Source organism: Vipera berus (genome assembly GCF_964194415.1).
Source record: "Vipera berus genome assembly, chromosome: 12".
NCBI classification, from domain to species: Eukaryota; Metazoa; Chordata; class Lepidosauria; order Squamata; family Viperidae; genus Vipera; species Vipera berus.
The window spans coordinates 19,624,681-19,648,626 of NC_138215.1; the positions used below are offsets into that span (position 1 = coordinate 19,624,681).

The window sequence follows — 23,946 nt, forward strand, 5'->3', positions numbered from 1 at the left end:
TTTAGCAATTTTTGAGGAAAAAATGATATATTTTGTCAATCAGAAAGTACAACAGTATTTCTGGAAAAACAAATCTTGGATAGGATGGTGAAATTGAAAGTTTATCTTCTCTTTTTAAAGACTTACCTAACCAGGTGAATTTGGAATATATTTGCAATAACAGACTTTTTTCCCCATCTTTTCAATGTTTTCATCTGCTGCGTTATGTTTTTCCCCCTTTTTTCTTTGTGTGTTGGGAATTGTTCATTTTCATTTTATGTATGTTTGTTTGCAAATGGGTGAATAAGCAGTATTATTTTTTAAAAAAAATTACGCCGTTGAAATACCAGCGGAGGTTTTCGAAAGAGGAAAAAAAAAAAGATACGATGGATTGTCGAACGATATTAATAAATCTCGAGTCTTCAATATAATAAACTCCCAGATTTCTGTTTTGTTTTTTTAAAAAATGTCTTCGAGGCCCCACATATAAAATTTATGCCCCTTTAAAAGGTACATTGTGCCTTTCTATTATTCAAAGTTGGGATGACAGTGGAAAAATTGTCAGAGTTAATTTCCTGCATTATTCAACACAACACTGTTTGCTTCCCGCCGCTCCAATGTACACATTCCTCTGCTTTTTCTTCTCTCTCTTTCCTATTCGTGCAAAATGCACAAATCCTAAAGTCAGATTTCAAAAGAAAAAAGAGACTTTTTCCCCCCTACCATACCTTGAGATATTACCAAAGGGAGGAAGAAACACAGGCGGTCCCTAAATCCTGAAAATTCTGCAGATTTTATTTATTTTGTTTATTTATCCATTTTAGGGACCGCCTGCTCACAGTCTGACGGTCACCATAATTACGATGCACTTTTCCAATAATCCAGTGTCAGCGTGGAACCCTTGAAGAGTTGGAGCTGTCGCTGAAGCAGCAATTTCTCCTCAGCTGAAGGATTTGGTTGAATAATAAATTTTTGGTTTTTAGACAGTGGTTAACTATCTGCCTTTTCCTGATTCTTGGAGTGCTCAATAAGGAGGAAATAGAATCTAAAATGCAACAGTGAGAGGTAAAATTAATATTTAAGTCACTCTTGGGCAGGACAAAAGAGAGGGACAGATATTTTTCTGAAGGTCTGGTTTCATGCCTCTGGGAGAAGCCGTTCCTCTTGTGCATGAAGTCTTGGAAATAACTGAATCACCAACCACTTTGAGAGATGAGCCTATTTCTCTACTGCTGAACATCTCCTGGGGAGCTGGATTGGCCAGCTAGGTGGGCCTTACGTAAGGCATTAAAACCCTGGAAGTTCCTGTTGTGATTCAGGGTCAGCCTGTGGGTCCGGCAGCCGGGTCGGATGACTCGGATGACTCAGACAAGGGGGAGGAGGAGGGTGTTGAAGACGAACTTGCTGATGATGGCTTGGAGGCTTCGCAGAGCCCCCAGCCAGGGCCCTCTTACTTGGTGGAGACTCAGCTGCGCGAGCCCGACAGTGCGGATGATGATGACCCACAGCTGGCCCTGTTCAAGGACGCCCGACGCAGGAGGCAGTCAAGCAGGAGCAAGCAGAGAAAGGCTGTGGGACTTCTCGGAAGGAGGCACAGGGAGGCCACGCCCTGAACTCTAATAAAGGGAGTGTTTGGGGAAGGGCTGGTTGCTGAAAGCAACCGCTCCGTTTGAGGATCAAAGCTCCGGTATCTTGTTTCATGTTTTGTTGTTTGTTTGTGTATTAAACTTGGCAGACGTTTTCCAGCCTCAGACGCTTTCCAGCCTCTTCCGTTTGTACAGGGGTTGCCTTTCTGCAAGGCCGGTAGCAGGCTGGTACAGAACAGTTCCCATAGAATTTGGGTTAGGAGGCTATTATCTTACTGCTTGGAAGTGGTATGGGTTTTCAATCTCTTGTATAGTATGTTTTTTTGAATATTGACTTCATGATTCGTGTTATTTTTTGCAGGGGGTTAACCTTTGAAGGTCACCAAGGGTCACCCTGGTCAGGCAGACAGCTATATGAACAAATAATCCCTATTTTGTGGGATGGGAAAGGAGATCTCCATGATCCAAAGAATTAAGTTTGATAGACCATAGGGGGTAGATCATGAAGATCATCAAGAATAGGGAGGCTGCTCCATACGGAGGTTGAACCAAAAAGTACCTAGAGACATTCTAGATTCTAGGTAATTCTCTTGTATCATACTTATTTCAAAAGCTCCCAGATGCTTCCAGGTTGAAAGGATTAGCTGGCGAAATCAATGATGCCCAGGGGGTGCCCAGTTGGGGGGGGTCTTTTTATGTCCCCAGCAGGAGCTGGAGCGAAGGACAGGAACTCACCCCATCCCATGGCAGCACTTGGGTCTCAAACACGGCCTTCCTAACATCCAACCCACGTCCTATCCATGTGAGCCAATGTGCTCTCTGAGAGATCTTGATGTTGATTGGTATTGCCTACCCCTGTCCTTAGCTGTAGTTCACACATTGCATTAACTTGCCCACCATGACTTAGAATCAGGAGACACACGTTCACATAACATATTCAATTTAAACTAAGCCAACTGCTTGGGTTTGGATGATGTGTGGATGCCCTCAACTTGCATCCATGAAACATCATTGAATTACCAGTGTTCTAAGTTATCCTGACAAGATTTAGGAGGTCATCGTGTATAGGTCTACTGAGAAGCAAGTTTTAATATATTCAGTGGGATCACTCCCATAAATACATCCTTGTAAGCCTGGCTTTAATGAATGAGCTTCATTGATCCCAATTCAGCAGTTGCTCCACCCAGCACTTAATTCTGTCCATGACATCATTGCAGCTAATAATAATAATAATAATTTAATTTGTATACCGCCCTTCTCCCGAAGGACTCAGGGCGGTGAACTATGCCAATGGCAGCCAAAGGAACTGTGACAATCACATCTGATAGCAAAGCACCTCAACCAATCTGTCTCAAAGCCAGAGTGCATATATTCACTTCACTGCAGGGATGCTCTCTTCCATCAGGTAGAACAGAATAACAGAGTTGAAAGGGACCTTGGAGGTCTTCTAGTCCAACCCCCTCTGCCATTTCAGACAAATGGCTGTCCAGTCTCTTCTTAAAAGATTCAGAGAAACTTGAAAGCAGAAGACTAAGAATGCCCCAAAATTGCTTCTAAACCCAGCTGTGGGTAGCACATTGATTCCCCCTCCTCCCATTTAACTTTTATCTGCTAGCTAAATCAACGAACACCTCAAGAAAAGCTTCGGTCAACAATCACAACTTTTCTCCTTGGTTTTTGAGCACTAATTACTTGGAATTTATGATTTAAGGATGACAGCCTAATTGTTTCACTGGAAATGTGGCTCTATGTTGCAGCTTAGTGAACTGTAAAATATCCCACAGATGCTAATTTGAATGAATAAAAGATTCCGCTTGCTTCCCAAACCTGGCCTTGACAGTTGCTTTAAGCAAGATCTATGCCTCGGAATCGGTCGGTGGGCACGCTTCCTGGCGCCCGAAATCATCAGGTCTTGAAGCCTGACTACATTTTAAGTATAAATGAAGCCATCTCTTTGGATTATCTAATAGGACTTTAGATGGAGATGTTCTTTTCGAAGCACCAAACGGCGATGACCATTTTTTGATAGTTAAGGACAGAAATGAAGGGCAGAAACGTGTTTGGGTTGGCAAGAGAAAGCTGTGTTTTGATGGTTCTGACCCTCTTAAGAATGTTACTAGTCCTTTGTGGGGGGCCCCAAAACATAAAGGCCAAAATGGGGGGGGAGGGGAGATGAAGTGTTGTTAATCATTCATGATCTTGAGAGAAAGAGAAGGTCCTGTTCATTTTTTAAAAATTCCACCTGCATTTGTTGTTATTGTGTTAGTGAGTCATCCTGATGCCTGGTGATTAGAATAAATAACAGAATAGCAGAATTGGAAGGAACCTTGGAGGTCATCTAGTCCAACCCCTTGCTCTGGCAGGAAACCCTATACCATTTCAGACAAAGGATTGTCCAATTTCTTCTTAAAAAACCTCCAGTGTTGGAGCGTTCAGAACTTCTGGTGTTTTGGCTTCATTTTCTGAGGAGTTTTCCAGTACACATTTTCTAGGGCTGATAAAGAGAGTGGCTGGCTGTTCCAAAGTCATCCAACCGGTTTGGTGCTCAAGGTAGGACTAGAACTCAGCTTTCCATGCTCTTAGTCCAGCACTTTTGACCTCTGGACCAAACTGAGTTGGGATCATCCGGTTGACAGTCGAAACCAGACCAGGAAAAATAAGGTCTTCTTCCTGCATTTATTATTCATCATGATCATTATGAAGCATTCGCCACCTTCAGAAGTAGAAATAACACACACACACAAACACACACACACACACTTGGATGGCTTTGAAAGGGCAAAGGTCAAAATCATGAGACATCTGTCAGAAGGTCTAAATGGATTCTCCTAAATCTGCAAAGACAGAATGCAACTATGTCAGCTGGCGTTTGGGTATTATGGACAGAGGAAGTTGGGTGTGAAGAATGAAGCCATCAACATCTGTCATGGAATTAGAATCCAGAAGAGAGCTGGGCTTGGGTTCACAAAGTTCATGCAAAAAAAGCTTTTTTGGAATCGGTTCCCAAATCCAGATTGGATCAAATGAACTGAATTAAATTGGGCTGATCTTGCATATACTCAGAGAACATCCATTGCTACAAGTCATTCTTGCCTTTTTTGAGAGCTTTTTTGTTTCTCTCTGGGTTTGTGTGAATGAGTGAGTGTGCAAACCAGGTTCCCAGTTTCTGATTCAGGAAGCCTTTGATCAGATCCAGCAGGCTTCTCCTATGTCCTTCAGAGCTATTGGATGGCAGAGGCTGTCCTTAAACAGACAAGCATAACATTAACCCTTACAATGCATTGTTGGCTGTCTCCAAGAGGGAAACACCTGATGCCAACTGCCAAGAATGCCTCTCAGCATATGAGAGCCCTGGGAGACCTAGGATGGACAAGTCCATGCTTGGTTGGGGGAAGGGTGTGTGTGAGACATTAACCCTTTGGGCAAAGTGAGGATCAGGCTGTCATGATTTCCTGGTTTTGTTTTGTTGTTTTTTAAAAAAAAACGGGGGCCAAGCTTAGGGGTGTAGCCCACCCCTCCCGACGACCCAGAGCCGATCCTCCGTGGCTCTTCCTTACAAGGGAGCCTGGCCCTTGAGCTTCCTGCTCTCCCGTCGCCAGAATGCGTTGCAAAGCGCTTTCTCCCGAGCGGGGGAGGCGGAGGGGGGGGGGAAATCGGCGCCTCCTGCCTCCTGGCTGGCGCTCTCCGGGTCGGGACGGAGAGAAGCTGGGCCCGCCGCTGAGCCAGGAGGGCGGGGAGGAGGAGGAGAAGGAAGAGGGGGAGGAGGAAGAGGAGGTGGTGGTGGTGGAGGAGGAGGAGGGCGAGGAGGAAGAGGAAGAGGAAGAGGAGGAGGAGGGGAAGGAGCAGGAGGAGGAGGGCGAGGAGGAGGAGGAGGTGGTGAAGGGCGAGGAGGAGGAGGAGGAGGGCGAGGAGGAGGAGGAGGAGGAAGAGGGGGGTCCCGCCGCTATACATAAAGCCGGCTCCGTCCGGGAGCTGCAGTCGCTGGCAGCAGCAGCAGCAACAGCAGTTGCAGCGGCTGCCGCTCGGCTCCTGACGCGGGGAAGGAGGGAAGCCCGTCACGTGGGAACGGCAGAGCGGAGCCTAGCCGAGCAGCGGCGGCGGCGGCGGCGACGGCGAGCGAGCGAGCGGCGGGCAGGTGGGCGGACGGACGGACGGACGGACGAGGGAGGGAGCCAGGCAGAGAGGCGGGCCAGGCGGCGTCTGGCTCCGGCAGGCTCCGGAGGAGGAGGAGGAGGAGGCGGCGGCGGCGGCGGCAGAAGAAGGAGACCCTCCACCCCGCGGCGCGGGGGCGGGTGTTCCCCGGTTGCGCGGCATCCCGAGCGCTCCCGCCGGCCTTGCGCCTCGCCAACTTTGCGCAAAGCCGGCGAGCAAGCGGCGCGATGGGGCTCCGGGAGCTGTCCGTGGTGCTGATCCTGGCCGGAGGACTCGTGCGCGGTGAGTGGTGGGCTTCGGGGGCTCGCTCGCCGGGACTCTGCGATCGCAGCCTCGCTTTCCCCCCCCCCCCCCCGTCAAGGGCTAGGGAGGAGGCAGAGCAGGGGGAAAGAGAGCCTCTGGACATGTCCAGAGTGCCCCCTTTCCCCTTCCTGATCTTTGTAAGGGGCGGTTTAAGGACTTGAGCGTGTGGAGGGAGGGTCTTCGGGCGGACCTCAAAGTGCATTATTCAGGTAGGGTTGCCCGGGAGGCGGGTAGCCCAGCCCTTCGTGAGGATCGACCTCCTAAAATTGGCATGGTGATAAGAAAGGAACTCGCAAGAGAAAGTGTTTTGTGCCAATCGACTTTCTCCGGCAGGGCTTTCCTTCCCACAAACTCCCCCCCCCACCGAGCATTGGGGGACCCTCCAACGGAGTTTCCACGTTGCCATCATGTGGTTGGTTGGTTGGTTCTCATCTTAGCCTGCTGCACATACTCAGCCACTCGGGTTTGCCAACCTTGCTTGAAGTTGTGTGAATCCAGTGACCTACAGTTGATTCAACAAGCAGTTTAACACAGACACTCCAGAGATCTGCCGAGAGGGGTACAAAATCCAGAAAACTGAATTCAACTTGGAGTTGATTAGCTTTTGAAGTTTCTGTGTGCATAATCTCAAGAAAACACGCCTAGCTTCCAAACGTTCAAAGGCGTTGTTTTCCTAATACTATCGCACCCACATGCTCAGACATCCCCATTTGAAAATAGTGGGGAAGTAACCATGCCTGGAAAATGTGGGTCTAGTGCCTGGGGGGAAGAGGTAGGCAACTGTGCTGTGAAACTTGGCAAGTCCCTCTGGCTGTGTTGGAAGGCTCGCTAAACCCTTTTCCTCCCCACATTCTTAAATGTAATTCACTCACAGGCAAAGCTGGGGCGGGTGGAGTGGTGGGGAAATGGTTAGCAAGAGTCCAGCTGCTGTGGTTTTATGCTAGGTCGCTTTGAACTCACAGGGCTTCTGAGTTCTCTTGCAAAAAAGAAAAAGAAAAACAACAACAAAAACACCATTGGGCTTATGGCTCTTAAGTTAATTAGAAAGAATAAAGGAATTGCTTTTTTTAAAGTACCCCATCAAGCCAATTTTCAGAAATGATTTGCAAAGAGTTTCCAGTAAGAGAGCCTTGGTGGAGCAGTGGGCTAATGCCTCCTTAAGTAACACCAGCTGCCTGCAATTAGTGCAGGTTCGCGTCCCACCAGGCTCAAGGTTGACTCAGCCTTCCATCCTTCCCAGGTAGGTAAAATGAGGACCCAGATTGTTGGGGGCAATTAAGCTGACTTTGTTATAATGCCGCTTGGGGGGGGGGGGGTGAAAGCCCTAATAAGCAGGCATATACATAGAATGAAGGCTACTGCTAAGCTTGTAAGCCGCCCTGAGTCTTCGGAGAAGGGCGGGATATAAATGGAATTTAAAAAAAAAAAAAAGAAAAGTAAGTTTTTATGATGGGAAAAAGTACTTTGTGTTCTTTTTAAATTTCTGCTAATCTGGCTCCATTTTGGCAGCTGTTTTTAGTACCCCTGCATTTTTATATATATACAATTTCTGTCTATATAACAGGAACATCATAGAGAGGCCATAGAAGTGTAGTATGACCTGAGGCTCCAAAGGGAAGGGATCCAGATAATCTGCTTGACCCAAGATTCTCTGCAACTGCCCTTTGACCAATCTCTCAACAACCTTGCTGAGAAAGAGAAGAGTGAGCAATAGTTGTCTGGAATTATTGGATCTCAAGAACTATAGATCTTCCTAAAGATGTCTTAGGGTCACTTCTTTAGAAGGACCACACCACCACCTTTTTCAGCTCAGATGACATCACACAAGTAAACTTTCACCATTGCATGGACCCCACCACACCAAACCACCTCAGAAACGTTTAATGTATAATCTTTCCTTTCTGTATCTCAAAGGTGCTTTTTCAAAAGGCAACTGGCTTGTGCGCTCTCTCTCTCTCTCTCTCTCTCTCTCTCTCTCTCTCTCATATAAAATAAATAGTAGAGAGATAATAGAGATAGATAGATAGATAGATAGATAGATAGATAGATAGATAGATGTGTTGGTTGGGGATTTTGCCTTCTCCCCAGGTTCTCACTCTCTTTGACTCAAATGTACAAAAGGCATCCCATTTAGGATGGGAGAGAAGCGTGTTTGTGGTGATTCAAACAACCCTCTGCACTTCTCAGCTCCTTAAGTGGCTTTTAAATGATTGCTTTTAGCTTCAATGTAGCTTGTTTGGCTTCAATTTAGCACACTGCCAAGTCAACTGTGTCACTTTATTGTTGGGCTGTTGTTGCTGTTGTTTTAATGATAGTCCCGACTTACGACCCTAATGGAGCCTCAGATTTATGTTGCTAAGTGAGACATTTCTTCAGTGAATTTCACCCCATTTTTCATCCTTTCTTGCCACAGTTGTTAAGTGAAGCATCTCAGTTGTTCAGTTAGTGACACAGCTGTTAAGTGAATCTAGCTTCCCCAATGACTTTGCTTGTCAGAAGGTCGCAAAAGGGGATCACGTGCCCCCCCCAAGATGCTGCAACCGTCATAAATATGAGTCAGTTGTCAAGAATCTGAATTTTGATCATGGGATCATGGGATACCGCAATGGTTGTTAAGTATGAAAAACAGTCCTAAGTTGCTGTTTTCAGTGCTGTTGTAACTTTGAACGGTCGCTAAATGAACTATTGTAAGTGTAGGCATACCTGTATTACTTTTTTTTTAACCTTGTATACTGGCCAATAATGTTTTGAATGGGATGAGCCTCACCCATTTCATCCTTTCAATTAATTGCTGAATGTAAGCAGGGTGGTGGGTAAACCATGATGGTTTAGCATGACAAGAGAACTCACTCAACAGAGGTTTATTTGGTACCTGGTGTTGGTTCAATACGAGTTTTAAAGTTGCCTGGAAAGAAGATGGAGAATAAATACTGCAGATGGTATAGACCAGGAGAGATGAAGGAAGAGATAAAATTTGAGAGAAGAATGACTATTTCATTGAGCAGAGAGTTATGTGCTGAGCAAGTCTATTTATTTTTAAAAAATACACCTACCCATAAACACACACACACACACACACACACACACACACACACAGAGTGTTCCTCGACCTTGTCATCTTTAAGATGCATGGACTTCAACTCCCAGAATTCCCCAGCCAGCTTTGCTTGGCTGGCTGGGGAATTCTGGGAGTTAAAGTTCACAGATCAAGGTTGAGAAACATTGCATTAGCAAGTTTCTTTTTCTCTTCCTGTCTCACCTCCTTGGGCCCATCCATCAAAGAGAATCTCCTTTGCAGAGAAGCCTCAGCATCTGTCTCCAGCTGCAGGTCTGAAGCTGTAACCTGTGAACCCATCCAATAAGACTGGCGCATTTATCCCTAAACTGTACGTGTGAAAACGAGCCGAGAGCAGGTTTCCCAAACAGTTCACGCCTGCAGATGTTTCTCTTGTTCTGCCATATGTCTCATCTCTTTTTCCCCGAGGAAGAGAAATAAGGCTCTCTCTGTGCCTTCAAACTGCTGAGAAACTTTGCATACAATGTGAAAATCTGGAGAAACACTTGGATGTGGGTAGATTTATCCCTTATTTCCCCTTGCTTAAGGGAGGGCAGTAAAGGCAAGGTTAGATACATCCTTGTGTGATTTATAGACTGATCTCCAGGAAGGATGTTTGGTATCTGCTGAGGGGAAAAAATATACCTCCTTGCTAAAGATGCTGGCTAGGTAGTGAATAACAGAATGACAGTGTTGGAAGGGACCTTGGAGGTCTTCTAGTCCAACCCCCTGCTCAAGCAGGAGACTCAGTGCCATTCCAGACAAATGGCTGCCCAGTCTCTTCTTAAAAACCTCCAGTGATGGAGCACCCACAACTTCTGGAGGCAAGCCGTTGCACTGATTAATTAATAAAAGAACAGAATTGGAAGGGACCTTGGAGGTCTTCTAGTCCAACCCCTTGCTGAAGCAGCAGACCATATACCACCCCAGAGAAATGGCTGTCTAGTCTCTTCTTAAAACCTTCCAGTGTTGGAGCACTCACAACTTCTGGAGGCAAGCTGTTCCACTGGTTAATTGTTCTCACTGTCAGGAAATTTCTCCCTAGTTCTAGGTTGGTTCTCCCCAAATTGAAAGGTTTGCACAGTCTGCAAAGTTGAACTCCATCTGTGCTGGCTGGGGTATTCTGGGAGTTGAAGTCCACCCCTCTTAATGTTGCCAGAGTTGAGAATAATTGGTTGAGGGATGCCAGTTTGAGGAGTTGCTCCAGCCAATCCTGACTTTTGACCCCTTTGACGATTTCCCTTTCTCCTCTTCCAGTGAGCCTGCAAGGGGAGTACCAGCGAAAACTTTACCGAGAGTTGTTGAAGAATTACAATCCCTTGGAAAGGCCAGTGGCTAATGATTCTCAGCCGCTCACCGTCTCCTTCAGCCTTAGTCTCCGACAAATTATGGATGTGGTAAGCTTTCCTTCTTTGTGTAGTGCCTTGTCTTCCTCTACCCACAAAGGCAGCATGACAAACATCCAATTTCTCTGTCTGGGGCTAAGAGAATTGGCAGTAGTCATGATGCACCTAGAACTCATCAGATCTGTATCCTCTTCTATGCCAATTGGGTGGGTCCTAATCAAATATTGCCGGTCCATATTGGGTCTGGTTTGCAAGAGCTGATTGTTAAATGCGAGAGCGAATTGTTAAATTTTTAGGCATCTTGACAGCTGGTTGAGAGCAGAGCTGAGCTACGATGCCTAGAAGGCCGTTCAGCTTTGGGGTGACTTGCAATGTGACGCAGTGGTGGCAATGGATGGGCATTGTTATCCATTTATTTAGCACGCCATTGGATGTTGCCAAGTACAGCTTTTGAATTTGGTCACGTCAGCTATTTGAAGTTGGCAAACAAACCCTTGAGGACTGACTGGAATTCTATTTCATTGGGGTAGGTACAGTTAGCCTGGTTGGGTTTTCCTTCCTTCCTTCCTTCCTTCCTTCCTTCCTTCCTTCCTTCCTTCCTTCCTTCCTTCCTTCCTTCCTTCCTCCCTTCCCTTCCCTTCCCTTCCCTTCCCTTCCCTTCCCTTCCCTTCCCTTCCCTTCCCTTCCCTTCCCTTCCCTTCCCTTTTATTTGTTTTCTTTCCATTGAATCATGTCCAACTGCTTAGATAAGTCGCTGCACTTTTCTCGGCAAGATTTTTCCTATGTGCTTGGCCATTGCCTCCTTCCTGGGGCTGAGAGAGAGGGACTGGACCAAGGTCACCCTGATTTCTGCTCAAGGCAAGACTAGAACTCAAAATCACCTGGTTTCTAGCTTGATGTCTTAACCATTACACTAAACTGGTTCTCTCTTATACCCTGACAAATTGGGGTGGAGAAAATCTGAGCTTCCTTCTCTGTTTCTCAAGTCCAAGGAGACTTCTGTGGCTGTGGATCTCTACACACCCCTTCGGGGTAGGCCAGGTCAGGAAACAAATGCAAGTTAATCTTTTTGGTTGCAGCAGGATGTATTTTCCGGTTATCTTTGCAGATCATTGCAAAGATCTTTGCAGATGCAAACAATGGCCCTTTTAAAAAGAATGAAAGAGAAATCAGATTTTTTTTAAAAAAATTAAGATGAAAAGAATTAAACCCGCAGAAGCAGATCCCAAGGCTGCTAAGCCAACCTTTGGAATCTCATTCCGAAGTGAGAGCTGAAAGACTGGCAACCTGTTTCCCAAACCCCAGCCGGTTCTGTTACCTGCACTCATCCTTAGAGATTTTAATCCAGCCGGTCTTGGGTTTTTAATTGTTCGCCTTTTGAAGGCGGCTTCGTAGGAACTCCGCTTTCTACTTTTCGCCTGTTTAGAATTTGCTCCTAGGCGTTTCGTGTGAAGAAAATAGAATAGGAAGCTTTGGAGTGCTTAGGAGAGAAGTTCCAGATAATCATACTTTGTTCTTTTATTATTTTGCGGGGAAGGGGAGGAAGGAGGGGGTGGTGGCATAACAATCAAAAAGCATTTTACAGACATGCTCCACTTCCTAGTCAGGAGTCAAAGAAAAGGCCTTGTAGGATTTCAAAGGCCTTGAAAAATTTCCATCGTGCGGTTCTGCGACAAACTCTCGTCCTGCTCTGAAGTGGTGCCACTGCAAAAAAAAGAGAAAGAAAGAAAGAAAGAAAGAAAGAAAGAAAGAAAGAAAGAAAGAAAGAAAGAAAGAAAATTGGAGAATACGTGCTTTGATCAAAATTCAGACGCTTAGCAACTGACTTCTATTTATGACGGTCGCAGTGTCCCGCCGGGGTCACATGATCCCTTTTTGTGACCTTCTGACAAGCCAACTCAATGGGGTAAGACACATTCACTTAACGACCGTGTTACTAGCTTAACAGCTGCAGTGATTCAAACAGCTGTGACAAGGAAGTTCGTAAAATGGGGCAAAACCCACTTAACAGTTGTCTCACTTAACAGCATAAAATCTGGGGCTCCGTTGTGATTGTAAGTCGAGGACAACCTGAAAATAGATACTGGAGGAGTTAAGAGACCAGCAATTAAGATTAGTATAATTTGTTGTTACAGAAATGGCTAGTATTCATTAAGCTGGTAAAGTACAAACTTGAAGTTAAAGAATTTTGTACTTTATTCTGCAGAGAAAACTTGGAAAGTTATACATTTTTTCCTTTCCTTTTTATCTACACCTTTCCCCCCTTCTATTTTCCTCTCTTTATATTCATCTGTATTTTATCTTATGATACTCTTAATAAAATTCTTATACAGATAAATAAAAAAGAGATCCTCCGTCAAATTCTCCCCCAGTGGACAGAATCCAAAGCCCCAAATTTTGAGGTGAGGCCAAATATGTGCCCTCAGGATCCCCAATCATTGCTTCAATTTTAGGGTTACCTTTCTTAATTAGCCACCCACAAAACCATTGTAGGAATGGAGCAAAGCCACTCCAGCCTTTACAACCTGGGTTACTTATTTATCCATCTGGCTAAGTACTGAAAGTCACCATCAGGTAATTAAGGGTGGAGTGAAAATCAAGGCTTTGGACTAAGTTTTATTTTTTAAAAAATAAAGCATTTGGGGCTGGGGTTTTTTTGGAAAGATTTTGAAAAGCAGCCACCGAGCCATTAAGGTAATCATATTATTCAAACAGATTAAAAGCAGTTTCAGTAGCTGACTAGTGGAATATTTCAGCTACCCAACTAGCGTGAAGAAGGGAATTAATCCATAGTGAAAAATGTAAGATGAGCAATTTTGGGCCGGACTAAAGTCTAGCCTTTTCCTCCCAGATTCCAAGGGGAGATCCAGAAATCAGTCAGGAGAGCCAGGATCCCTTCTTGTGATCTTCACCAATGGCCACATTGACTTTGCTTGTCAGAAGGATGCAAAAGGGGACCATGTGACCCCGGGATACTGGAACTGTCATAAATACGAGTCAGTTGTCAAGCATCTGAATTTTGATCCCATGACCATGGGGATGCCGCAACAGTCGTAAGTGTGGAAAATGGTCATAAGTCACTTTTTCAGTGCTTTTGTACCTTCAAGTAGTCACTAAACAAACTTTTGTAAGTCAAGGACTACCGATGTAAAGCCCTAATTGGTGGGTGATGGGCCAACAAGTCATTGTTGACTCTTAGCAACCACTCATTGTTTCTCCATGAAGATCTGTCCCTTACCTTCCTTCTCTTCTCTTCCCTTCCCTTCCCTTCCCTTCCCTTCTCTTCTCTTCTCTTCTCTTCTCTTCTCTTCTCTTCTCTTCTCTTCTCTTCTCTTCTCTTCTCTTCTCTTCTCTTCTCTTCTCTTCTCTTCCCTTCCCTTCCCTTCCCTTCCCTTCCCTTCTCTTCTCTTCTCTTCTCTTCTCTTCTCTTCTCTTCTCTTCTCTTCTTTCTGTAACCATCGCAGCAGTGTTTGACTTGTTCTCCAATCTACCTTTTCAGCCTCTTGAAGGATCCCGTTTCTGTGTAGAGTTCCACGCATCTCTGTGACATCTATTTTCTCCCTTCTTTCTAAGAGAAAAAGCTAATTCTAATTGCTGCCAAAAGAAGGGCAATTTGCATAAAATGAAAGAAATAATCGGGTCTGGACAAAAACAGAAAACTAAATTGCTGGTGTTTGCAATTCTGAAATAGGTATGGAGGCATCATGAATCCCAAAGATATTTTTATATGCATGTAAATGGAGCATTTAGTAATGAGTCAGCTGTGATTAAGGAGGCCTGGGAAAAGTGACGAGAATCCTAGAGGATGGATGGTATGTGATAGATTGCTGTGGATGACGGGTTGAAATATAAAGCTTCCTTTCGCTCCTAAAACAACAGGATCAGCATATCCAGATGTCGTGAGATAGTTATGATCACCATTAAGCAGTTAATGCAACAGAATTACATCCCTGCTCGTAATGTTTATGCCTCAGCTGTGCATGGTTCAAGTGTCCTTGCCTTGTGTTGTTTTGAATTTTATGTAAGCGCAGGGGCTAGATAGAATAAATGCTTTCAGTTGCAGAGAAATTTGCATAGTGGTTTCCTAAGCGGAAGGTTGTTTGGCAGCAGACTTCCCTTTTTTATGAATTTATAGTGCATCATTTCCATGAATAAAGAGATGGTGGAGAAGAGATAGTATCAGAGGGATTCTTGTCAATTGGAGAGGTGAAGAGTCCCAAATCAAAGAATATATATTAATTATTATATTCATGTGCTTTCAACTCCATATGGCCTCCTAGGGTTTTTTTTGTTGCAATATCTTCATATAAAATTATGGGTATCCATGGTGACCCCGTCTCTTGAGAAATCTGTAGTGCTGGGAAAGGAAACAGAAGAAAAGAATGACCAACATCAAGTGGATGGATTCAATTATAGTGGTAACAGATATAATGTGAAGGACCATGTTGGAGACAATCCCCCTGGAGAAAATGTATGACTTTGCTAACAGTCAACACCATAGCATATTATCAATCAATCAATCTCAGTGACTCAAGAGTGGGAGGCAAAATACCAACACAACATTGCACAATTACGTCAACTGGCATACTTGCATCAGAGGTCAGAATGCAACTACAGAAATGCTGTATGGATGAGATGATGCCACCAAGCACACATCAGCATTTGGACAACATTGTGGTTCCCTATGGATGCCACTATATTGAACCATAAAAACCAACAATTAAAACCACGAAAAACAAGCCGGGCCCAAATCCAAGCAACTTTCCAGATTTAAGCGTCAACAAAATTTCTCTGTTTTACAGCCCTCCTAGATGCCATAAAAAAAACAACAACATCTGGATCACCATGGTAGCTTGTTCCAAAGGGATGGACCCAAACTGAGAAACATTGTCCCCCCCATCCTTCTCTTCCCGAACAGGCAGAGAGAGATTTAACTCCATCCTGCACACAAACAAGCAAGCTTTTGCCTACTATGTGATGAACATATTGTGCCCAGCTGATGATTGCTAAGCTAATAATGTCTGATCATCTCTTTGCTCGTTGACCCAAGTCTTTTATTCTTGACTCTATCCAGGGTCCTAAAATGATGCCCCTTACAGAATGTCTTGATCATATTGCAAGCTTTTAGTCTGTGTCTGTCAATCCATGATGCCATCACCCCTATTTCAAAATGTTGACTCTATCACTTAAATGGTCCGTGTCTCCAGCCTTTCCCCTTACCCAGAAGGAGAGCAAATGTGAAATTGGAAAGGACCCCTTGCGCTGATAGGATGTTTTCCCTTTCAGAGGAAGGTTACGAGACGGCATTTCCCCTATGGTTCAAGCTCCATTTGTGGTGTCCTCACCCTGGCTTTAAAGGGTGCTCCATCCAACAACTTGATTGATCAGCTTTCTTAACACGCTGGACAATCGCATGTCTATCTCTAGGACAGATTAACTGTCTTCTTATAGGTTTGCTCTCATTGTCAAAATGTTTCTAAGCATTGTAGAGCTTAGAAGATTCCCACAAATTTCTTCCATCATTGTATCTGGAAAAGAGCGCTGTGGTTCAGATAGTCAAAAAGAAATCTCTATTAAAAGAGGCCAATTAAATGTAGCCCAATTTTTTTAAAATTTTAATCCCATTTATATCCCGCCCTTCTCCGAAGACTCAGGACAGCTTACAATTTAAGCACAAACCAATGTGCTTAGCAATAGCCTTCATTCTATGTATATGCCTGCTTATTAGGGCTTTCACACACACCCCCAAGCGGCATTATTACAAAGTCAGCTTAATTGCCCCCAACAATCTGGGTCCTCATTTTACCTACCTGGGAAGGATGGAAGGCTGAGTCAACCTTGAGCCTGGGGGGACTCGAACCTGCACTAATTGCAGGCAGCTGGTGTTACTTAAGGAGGCATTAGCCCACTGCTCCACCAAGGCAAATAGTCAAGGGATGAAATAAACAGAGGCCAACAGAACAGTGACAGCGAAGTGATGGAAGCAAGAATTATCTTAACAATAGAAAGCTATGAAGAGGTATAGTGAATGGGCTTCATTCATTCAGGCTGTATTATTTAATTCTTTTTTAACTTTTGTACATTGTATTTTTACTGTATTTGCCCTGTACACCGCCCTGAGTCCTTCGGGAGAAGGATGGTATAGAAATTAAATTATTATTATTATTATTATTATTATTATTATTATTATTATTATTATTATTATTATTATTATTATTATTATTATTATTATTATTATTATTCAATCATTCAAATTTCTGTAGCCACCTAACTCAACCATGTGACTCTTCTTGTAGTGTTAGCTGTATTTCCTTTTCTTCTCCCTTTGTTATATTTTTTCTGTGCTTTGTATACTACCGTATTTATTATCCCAAAAAGGAGTAGTATGCTGGGTGAGTACGTCAACACCTATTTGTACCAAGCTGTGGAAGTATTTGGCATTTCATACTCCATCCCAATTCTGAAATTAATTTGAAAGCTTAGCATGTGTAAAGCTCCATTACATTCCCATTATCCCAAGTAGGGACCCTCAAATTAGCTCCATGTATTCTATTAATGGACCATCCCATTAAATCAAAATAATGTTCAACCAGCCTTGGTATATCTAAAAGGAGAAGTGTTCTACGCGACTACCGGTATACTCCGAACGCAGCTCAAGAACGTATTGTGTCTCAGTTTTGCTAAGTTTTCTAACAGCATCGTTTCTAAACACTTTCAGTATCTATGCCATTTTGTAATTATTGGATTTTTTCCCCATTTGAAATGGAAGAAATACATCTGCCTATTTAATAGCTTCTTCAGATTTCATTTTAGGAGAAGTGGGAATGCAGTTCTGCATTAGGATTTTTATTACTTAATAAGGAAAGTAATTTGTCTTGCATCAATAAAAAAAGATCCAATTAGGATGTGGACACAGCAGTACCTTTTTATCTGATTACGTTGTATAAACTATGGTCTCCAACAGAGTGTGGGAAGGTTGTTAAATACTGAGGACCCACGGAGTCACAATCATTGGTTATGAAAAGACTTCTTTGTAATCTTGTGAACAGCGAATTGGAGAAATAAGGCGGAACCCCTTCAACAATTATGAATATTTAGGTCCAAGTTGATGTTGAAATTCTGTCATCATTTCTCAGACTGAAAAGGAACTTAACACAGCAAGTATAAGAAATGCTTTTGGCCCACTTGAGGAAAAGCTGTTCTTGCTTCAATTACTTTGAAAATGACATTTCCAAATTTGCATTTATCATCTCCATGCTGACTAGGAGGGTGCAAAATGTTTTGAATTAAGCCACTCTGAATGGGAAACACTTCATTCTGAATTCAAAACAGGCAACTTCTAGGTCAGAACAGTTATTTTGAGTGTGAAGAGGCAGCTCTCTTGGAAATGTTGTTCTAAGTGTTCAAAACTCTTAGAAATAACTGAAATGGTCTGTTTCATACTTAAGAGTAATGTTGCACATTCAGATAGGGTTGAATGGAGCCTCTAATTGTAAATGACTCTATCTGGAAAGTGAGTTTGGATACCAGCAGCTAGCCTGCATCAGCTACGGAGTAAGTATTGAAAGCCTTTTTTAAGCAGTTAGTAAATTAGGATCTAGATGTTATTGCTGATAGTTTGGGTTAAAAACTGATGTAGTAATGTGTTAAACTTGTGAGAATACATGGGGAATTCTGGGAATTGAAGTCCCGAGGTCTTAAAGTTGCCAAGCTTGGGCAGCTCTGGCGTAAAGCAAACCAGCATGTTGTACAATGTACTGCAGCTAATAGAAAATGTTCTGATTGTGTTCCTGATTGTAAACAGGAAAATGTGCATGTAAATACCTGCAGCATCTTGGAAGGGACATGGGAGAGAGAGAGAGAGAGAGAGGGAGAGAGAGAGGGAGAGAGAGAGAGAGAGGGGGGGTTGGGGGTGGGGGCAGCTTGGACAGTTTGTCCTTTTCTGAATTTTCAAAGAAGACAATTGGCTTTGCTCTCCTTATGGGCTGTTGCTGTGGAAATAAAGGATTTTGCTGGAAGAAGATGACTTAGATTGTAGCAGAACTGCAGCCAAGTTTTCGGATGCCAGTTGACGCCAACAACGGAGGAGCTGAATGTTGAAGCTGTGATAGAAAACCTCGCCAGACCCCCACCATCTTTAAAACTAGCAGAGGGAGGGGGGGTCCCAGTGAAAACATTCATTTTGTTGGATGGGGTCCCATCAATCACCCCATCTGTTATCTCCCTACAGTTTTCTTATTTTGTAGATCTTTCTATTTGCTCGTAAGCCTCTTGCTTTAAATATATTCAACATTGCAGTTTCTGATAATGGTAGAAAGACGTTGTTTTCAATATACCTTTAAGTCATCCTAAAAATGTCCTTTTGTGATAATCGGAGAAACCTGGAGGATTTTTTCCCCATCCGTTTTCAGTGGGAGAGTAATGGTTATGACTTTATTTAGGGTTAGAGGTTGAAGAAGAGAAATGGTAAATTCCTGAAAGTATCTACCATTTTAAAAATGTTGGCAAAATTAAAGTAGGTTATAAGAGCTCCTCGCAAGAGCCCTCTCTGTTTAATGTTTAAAGACTTTGTTCCCTCCAGAGGATGTGAAGAAAGTTCGTTTTTATTGTCTGAAGGAGAGAGGATAATAATGTTGACACTTCTGCACCATTAGACAGAAATTTATAGCTTGGCATACTCATTTGACCTCATCTCTTCATTAATTACTTGAACTTAACTTGTTATTGCAATTAGATGAACGTCAACATAACCTCTGTAGTAGAAGAATCATTAGCAGGTCAACAGTGGGTGGAAGAGAAAGCAATGGTAAACCTCTAGTTAATGTTGGGGAAATGCAGTTTTTTTTTAAAAAAACACACAACAACAACAACCCATAGAATAAATTAAAAGCTGCCCCAGTCAGCCAATAATTTCTCAACAGGTTCCCTATGACCATTAATAATAATAATCATGGTAATGATGATAATAAAGGTCAGGATGATTATAAAGGGCTTTCTTGACCAGAGCAGACAACTGCCAAATTGGCACAAAGAATCAGGGACAATTGTAAGATTGCAGTGCAGAAGATTTATTCAAGCTTGTACCCAAATATCTGGTCCACTAAAGTTCAACACTAAATTGGTGCCAGATAAGGGTCAAAGACTTCAGGAGGGATTTGACTTGGCGAACTTGTGGGAATGCAACAATTCTAAACTGATGACATGCTTAAATCCACCCAGCCCTGCCTACTTTTGCCCTACATTAGAAGACCAGAGGAATGGAATAAATCCAAGCAATTTTGTTGGCAAATGAAAGCTAATGAGTTCCCCCCCTCAACTCAGGGCTACCACAACCTCAAATCAGCAAACCCACCCAGTTGTGCCCAAGATGGGACTAGACTCACAATCTCCAACAAAAATTCTTGGATTTTATTCCGTTCCTCTGCTCTTCTAATGTAGGAGAAAAGCAGGCATAACTGGGAGGCGGACTTAAGCACGCCATCAGTTTAGAATCATTGTGTTTCTACAAGCGCTTCAAGTCCAACCCCTCCTGAAGTCCTTTGACCCTTATCTGGTTCCAATTTAGTGTTGAACTTCAGTTGACCGGATTCTTGGCCATAAGATTGAATAAATCTTCTATGCTGCAACCTTACAAATGGCCCTGATTCTTTGCACCAATTTGACAGTTGTCTGCTCTGGTTAAGAAGGCCATTTATAATTGGGTGGTACCAATTGCCACCTTCCCAACCTATTTTTAATAGTTGAGCACAGCTGCCTGTAATTTTACAATTTCTGAAATAGTTATTAAAGGTACTTGCTCATGGTGCTGAAGATTATTATTGAAAGCTGATGTGGTCCATCCCTTATGGAATTTTCTCGGCATGTGGCATAATCACAGTGGCCCCCAAAACCTCTTAAATTTTAAGAAACCCGTCCATTTTCTGATTGTGCTAGAGAGGGATCTACTGGAGATTATGGGAGGTTGCCAAAAGCCAGGTTTGCTTCCAATGTTGCTGGTTCAGTATGTTATTTAGTATAATGAAGGCACTTTTACAAAAAGCAATTGATTCTTAAATTTTAGCCTCCTTTCCTTCTTTCCAGATTACACTGTTTGCCTGCAGGGAATTCTGAATTATGCTTCATCAGTAGAATAGTAAACTAACCCAGAATGACAATTTTTACTACAGCTTGGGGAACTGGGACTGTGTTTTTACTATAGGCTATTGCTCTGCAGTGTGAATTTAGCAATGGCATAAGATGCAGAGCGGGTACAGCATAGTTATTTTGAATGATAATCATTGTCTTTTGCTGCATGCCTTAAACGTGTTAAGAGTTTCTTTGATTTTAATCTCTTGCAAGGGGACTTGGCAAAATCTGATTTTTCTTTTGAAGGGGAACAGATCCCTTAATAAAATGAAGGACTTAGTTTTGCAAAGAGCAAGAATAGCCCAGACTTAAGAAGTAAGCTTGTCCGCAGAGGCAAAAGAGCTGCAGCTACTTTTATGGAGCATAAGAAAAATAAGAACAGAAAACAACCTCATCCGATGTGTAAGTTAACATTTAGAGAATGACTCTCCAAACTCTTCACTTGCTAAGAAATTGCATTGCCTGTTGGAAATGCAATTTATTTATTTATCTATCAAATTTATATGAAATCTGATGTGTTGACTTTTGCAAAGCAGGCCAGCCTTTTCCATTGTCACCGAGATGTTGACTGCTTGCCACCTGTCCTTTGGTTTCCAAATAAAATGGTCTGAAATCAAGCAGCCGAAATGTCTGCTGAAAAAGCCTGTGGAATAATTTTCTACAGAAATACTCCTGGATGAGCCTCATAATGCTAGTTTATTTTTTATAACTGGTCAACAGTCCTGGAAAAGGAATTTAGAGGAAGAAATCTTCAACGTGATACTCAAGAAAGGAAGCAATTCCATCTGAATAATGCTCCTCCGTGCATTCTGAGTTTTCAAAGTCAAGGGCTTTTCCACAGGAAGGACTCTTCATAAAGCTTGGCTTTTTCTTTGCTAACTCTGCACTAAGTGCTCTGCCAAACTTTGCAAATTAGCAAAGCATCTCTGCGATTCTTCAGTTCCTCACTTCTTGTTGTTTTTTTCCACAAGGACAACTCTTGACATTTGATTAGAATGGCCCTTAAAAGCCCTGCAAACTTAGGCATCCATCTCTGAGCTGAATTGCCGGGGGTGGGGGGGGGAGGAGGGGGGGAGAAGAGAAAACAATAATCTTGACATTTGGGCCTTCATTTGCTCGTTCAATTATGTCAGTAATTAGATTCGTATCCCAGCTTTCAGCCGGAGCTCTCTTGTAAGAATGGTAAAAATATGGACTGGCCCTTGCAAATCTTCTACTTAAAACGATGATGATTAAGATGCCTGAAACAAATGGAAACATGGGAGACCTTTGGGAAAAGAGAAGCGAATTCCATAAAAACAGGACGTCAACCCTGGAGGCTGCGGGGGGGGGCGAAAGAGAGAGATTAAAAAACAAAGCAAAGCCTTTGCATCAAGAAAATCCTTAATGCTGGCAAAGCGGGAAGCGCAAAAAATAATATTTTGACAGGACTTCAAATACAGGCAGTCCTTGATTCACAACAGCCTGTTTAGTGACATTCGAACGGCGCTGAAAAACTGACTTATGACTATTTTTATTCCCATGGCCACATGGCCAGAAGCCGGACGCTTGGCAACTGGCATGCACTTATGACTGTTGCAGTGTCCCAGGTCACGTGATCCCCTTTTGACAAGCAAACTCAGTGAGGGAAGCCAGATTCGCTTAACAACCGTGTTACTGATTTAACATCTGCACTGCTTCACTTAACAGCTGTGGCAAGAAAGGTCGTAAAGCGGGGCAATGCTGTCGCTTAAATGTAAGGCTTAATTGTGGATTCATGGCTACAGAAAGCCGAATCTCCACTGCTTTGGGGGTTCTAATAGACCATTCTTTGTCCGATGTGTTTCCCAAAGCTTTGTGTAGTTTGGAAGCAAATATGTTGCCCATTAGCGCTGATGAGGCATCAGAAGCATTGTGATAACGAGCAACACCTTATGAAGCCATTATTAATAAAGACTCCCAGGAAGCTGGGCCAGTAATGACCAACCAATTAAATCTCCCTCGCATGGATGGGGAAGTTGGTGGCCAAACATGTCCATCTCTATCCTTAATAACCATTTTGGCTGAAAGGCAATTTTACCGAGTCTGTTTCCCCCTTTCTAATAACAGCCCTGGAAGAGGTGAGCGAAGGCACGGAATCCATAAATCAGGTTAAAGAAGAGCCAACTCAACAGCCACTTGCAGCGGCACCCTTTCCCCTTTCTAACACCTCTGCCGAGACCCACCTTGGGGTAGTGGTTAAGGGCTCAGCCTGGAAACCGGGGGACCGTGACTTCTAGTCCCAGCTTTGGCACAAAATCAGCTGAGTGACCTTGGGACGATCACTCTCTCCCAGCCCTGGGAAGGAGACAAATAGCAAACCAGTTCTGAAAATCTCGCCCAGAAACCTGTAGGGACTAGTCCAGGCAGTTGCCAGGAGTCAACACTAACTCAAAGGTGTGCGTGCACAGGCACACAAACAGGCAGAAGGAGGCACTAACTAAACAACCGGTTTCATCCTTATTCGTCCTTGCCCCGTTGGTTCAAACCCTGTTCAAGGGTTGAACTTAGAGCATCCCTCAGGTAGGATGCCTACGCCTAAGGAGACCCAGTAAGGATGAGGCTTATGTAGTGCCTCCAACTGGTCATTAGATAGCACAACATTTGCTCCTAGCATAGGTTCTCCTGCTTGGGCAGGGGGTTGGACTAGAAGACCTCCAAGGTCCTTTTCCAACTGTGTAATTCTGTTAGGTTGATTCTCTACATCCTCCCTGAAGAAGCTCCTAATTTTTTAGGTGGGCTTTTTGGGGGGGGGAGGGCAGGGGGAAAGATCACATGGGAAGGAAAGCAGGAAAAGTTTTCAATCTAAAATTTATCCTTCTAAAAATATCTGACTTGGTCTACTTCTTTCTTTGGCTTGGCAGGATGAAAAGAATCAAGTATTAACCACGAACGTTTGGCTACACATGGTAAGTTTTAGAGAGCAGAGGTTCCTTCAGAAAGGGCGGCTGGGTAATTGTTTCACGCAACAAAGGAGAAGACGCGAAAAGTGGGACTGTTCAACGGGTGATCGAGTTTTGGTTTAAAATCTGGCTCAATCTTAAGCCCGCGGTGACGGAGTTAATGAATGAATCCGTGAATGGAAAGGAGAGAATTCCATCGGAAACCCTGAATGAGGGCCTGTCAAATATTAACTGCTGTCATGCATCAGCTGTCAAGTGCAAAAGTGTCTTGAAGTTCTCTGTCACACCAGGCAGGGTTTTAACAATGCTCGGTTTTAGGCCATGCCAAGCTGTCACTTGCTGGAAATGTCAAACACCCTCTTTAGAATGTCAAATACCAAAGAATTAGGTAGGAATACCCTTAGGTCAGGAAGCTGTAGTAGTTGGGGTGGATTGTTAAGTCAAATGATTGCATTAAATCATGATGCGGCATCTGCATG

The 23,946-nt window shown here is 43.5% G+C and overlaps 1 protein-coding gene across 1 annotated transcript in view; it reads left to right on the forward strand.

The window, feature by feature from the left end:
• Window positions 1-5,944: 5,944 nt before the first annotated feature.
• Window positions 5,945-23,946, forward strand: part of CHRFAM7A (CHRNA7 (exons 5-10) and FAM7A (exons A-E) fusion) — a gene marked incomplete at its 5' end in the record, with an annotated part of 38,870 nt that continues 20,868 nt past the window's right edge. Inside the window, 3 exons of the mRNA XM_081337709.1 lie at window positions 5,945-5,999; window positions 10,333-10,472; window positions 23,429-23,473. Of these exons, the coding sequence (XP_081193835.1) occupies window positions 5,945-5,999; window positions 10,333-10,472; window positions 23,429-23,473 (240 nt within the window). The remainder of the gene's footprint in view (window positions 6,000-10,332; window positions 10,473-23,428; window positions 23,474-23,946) is intronic.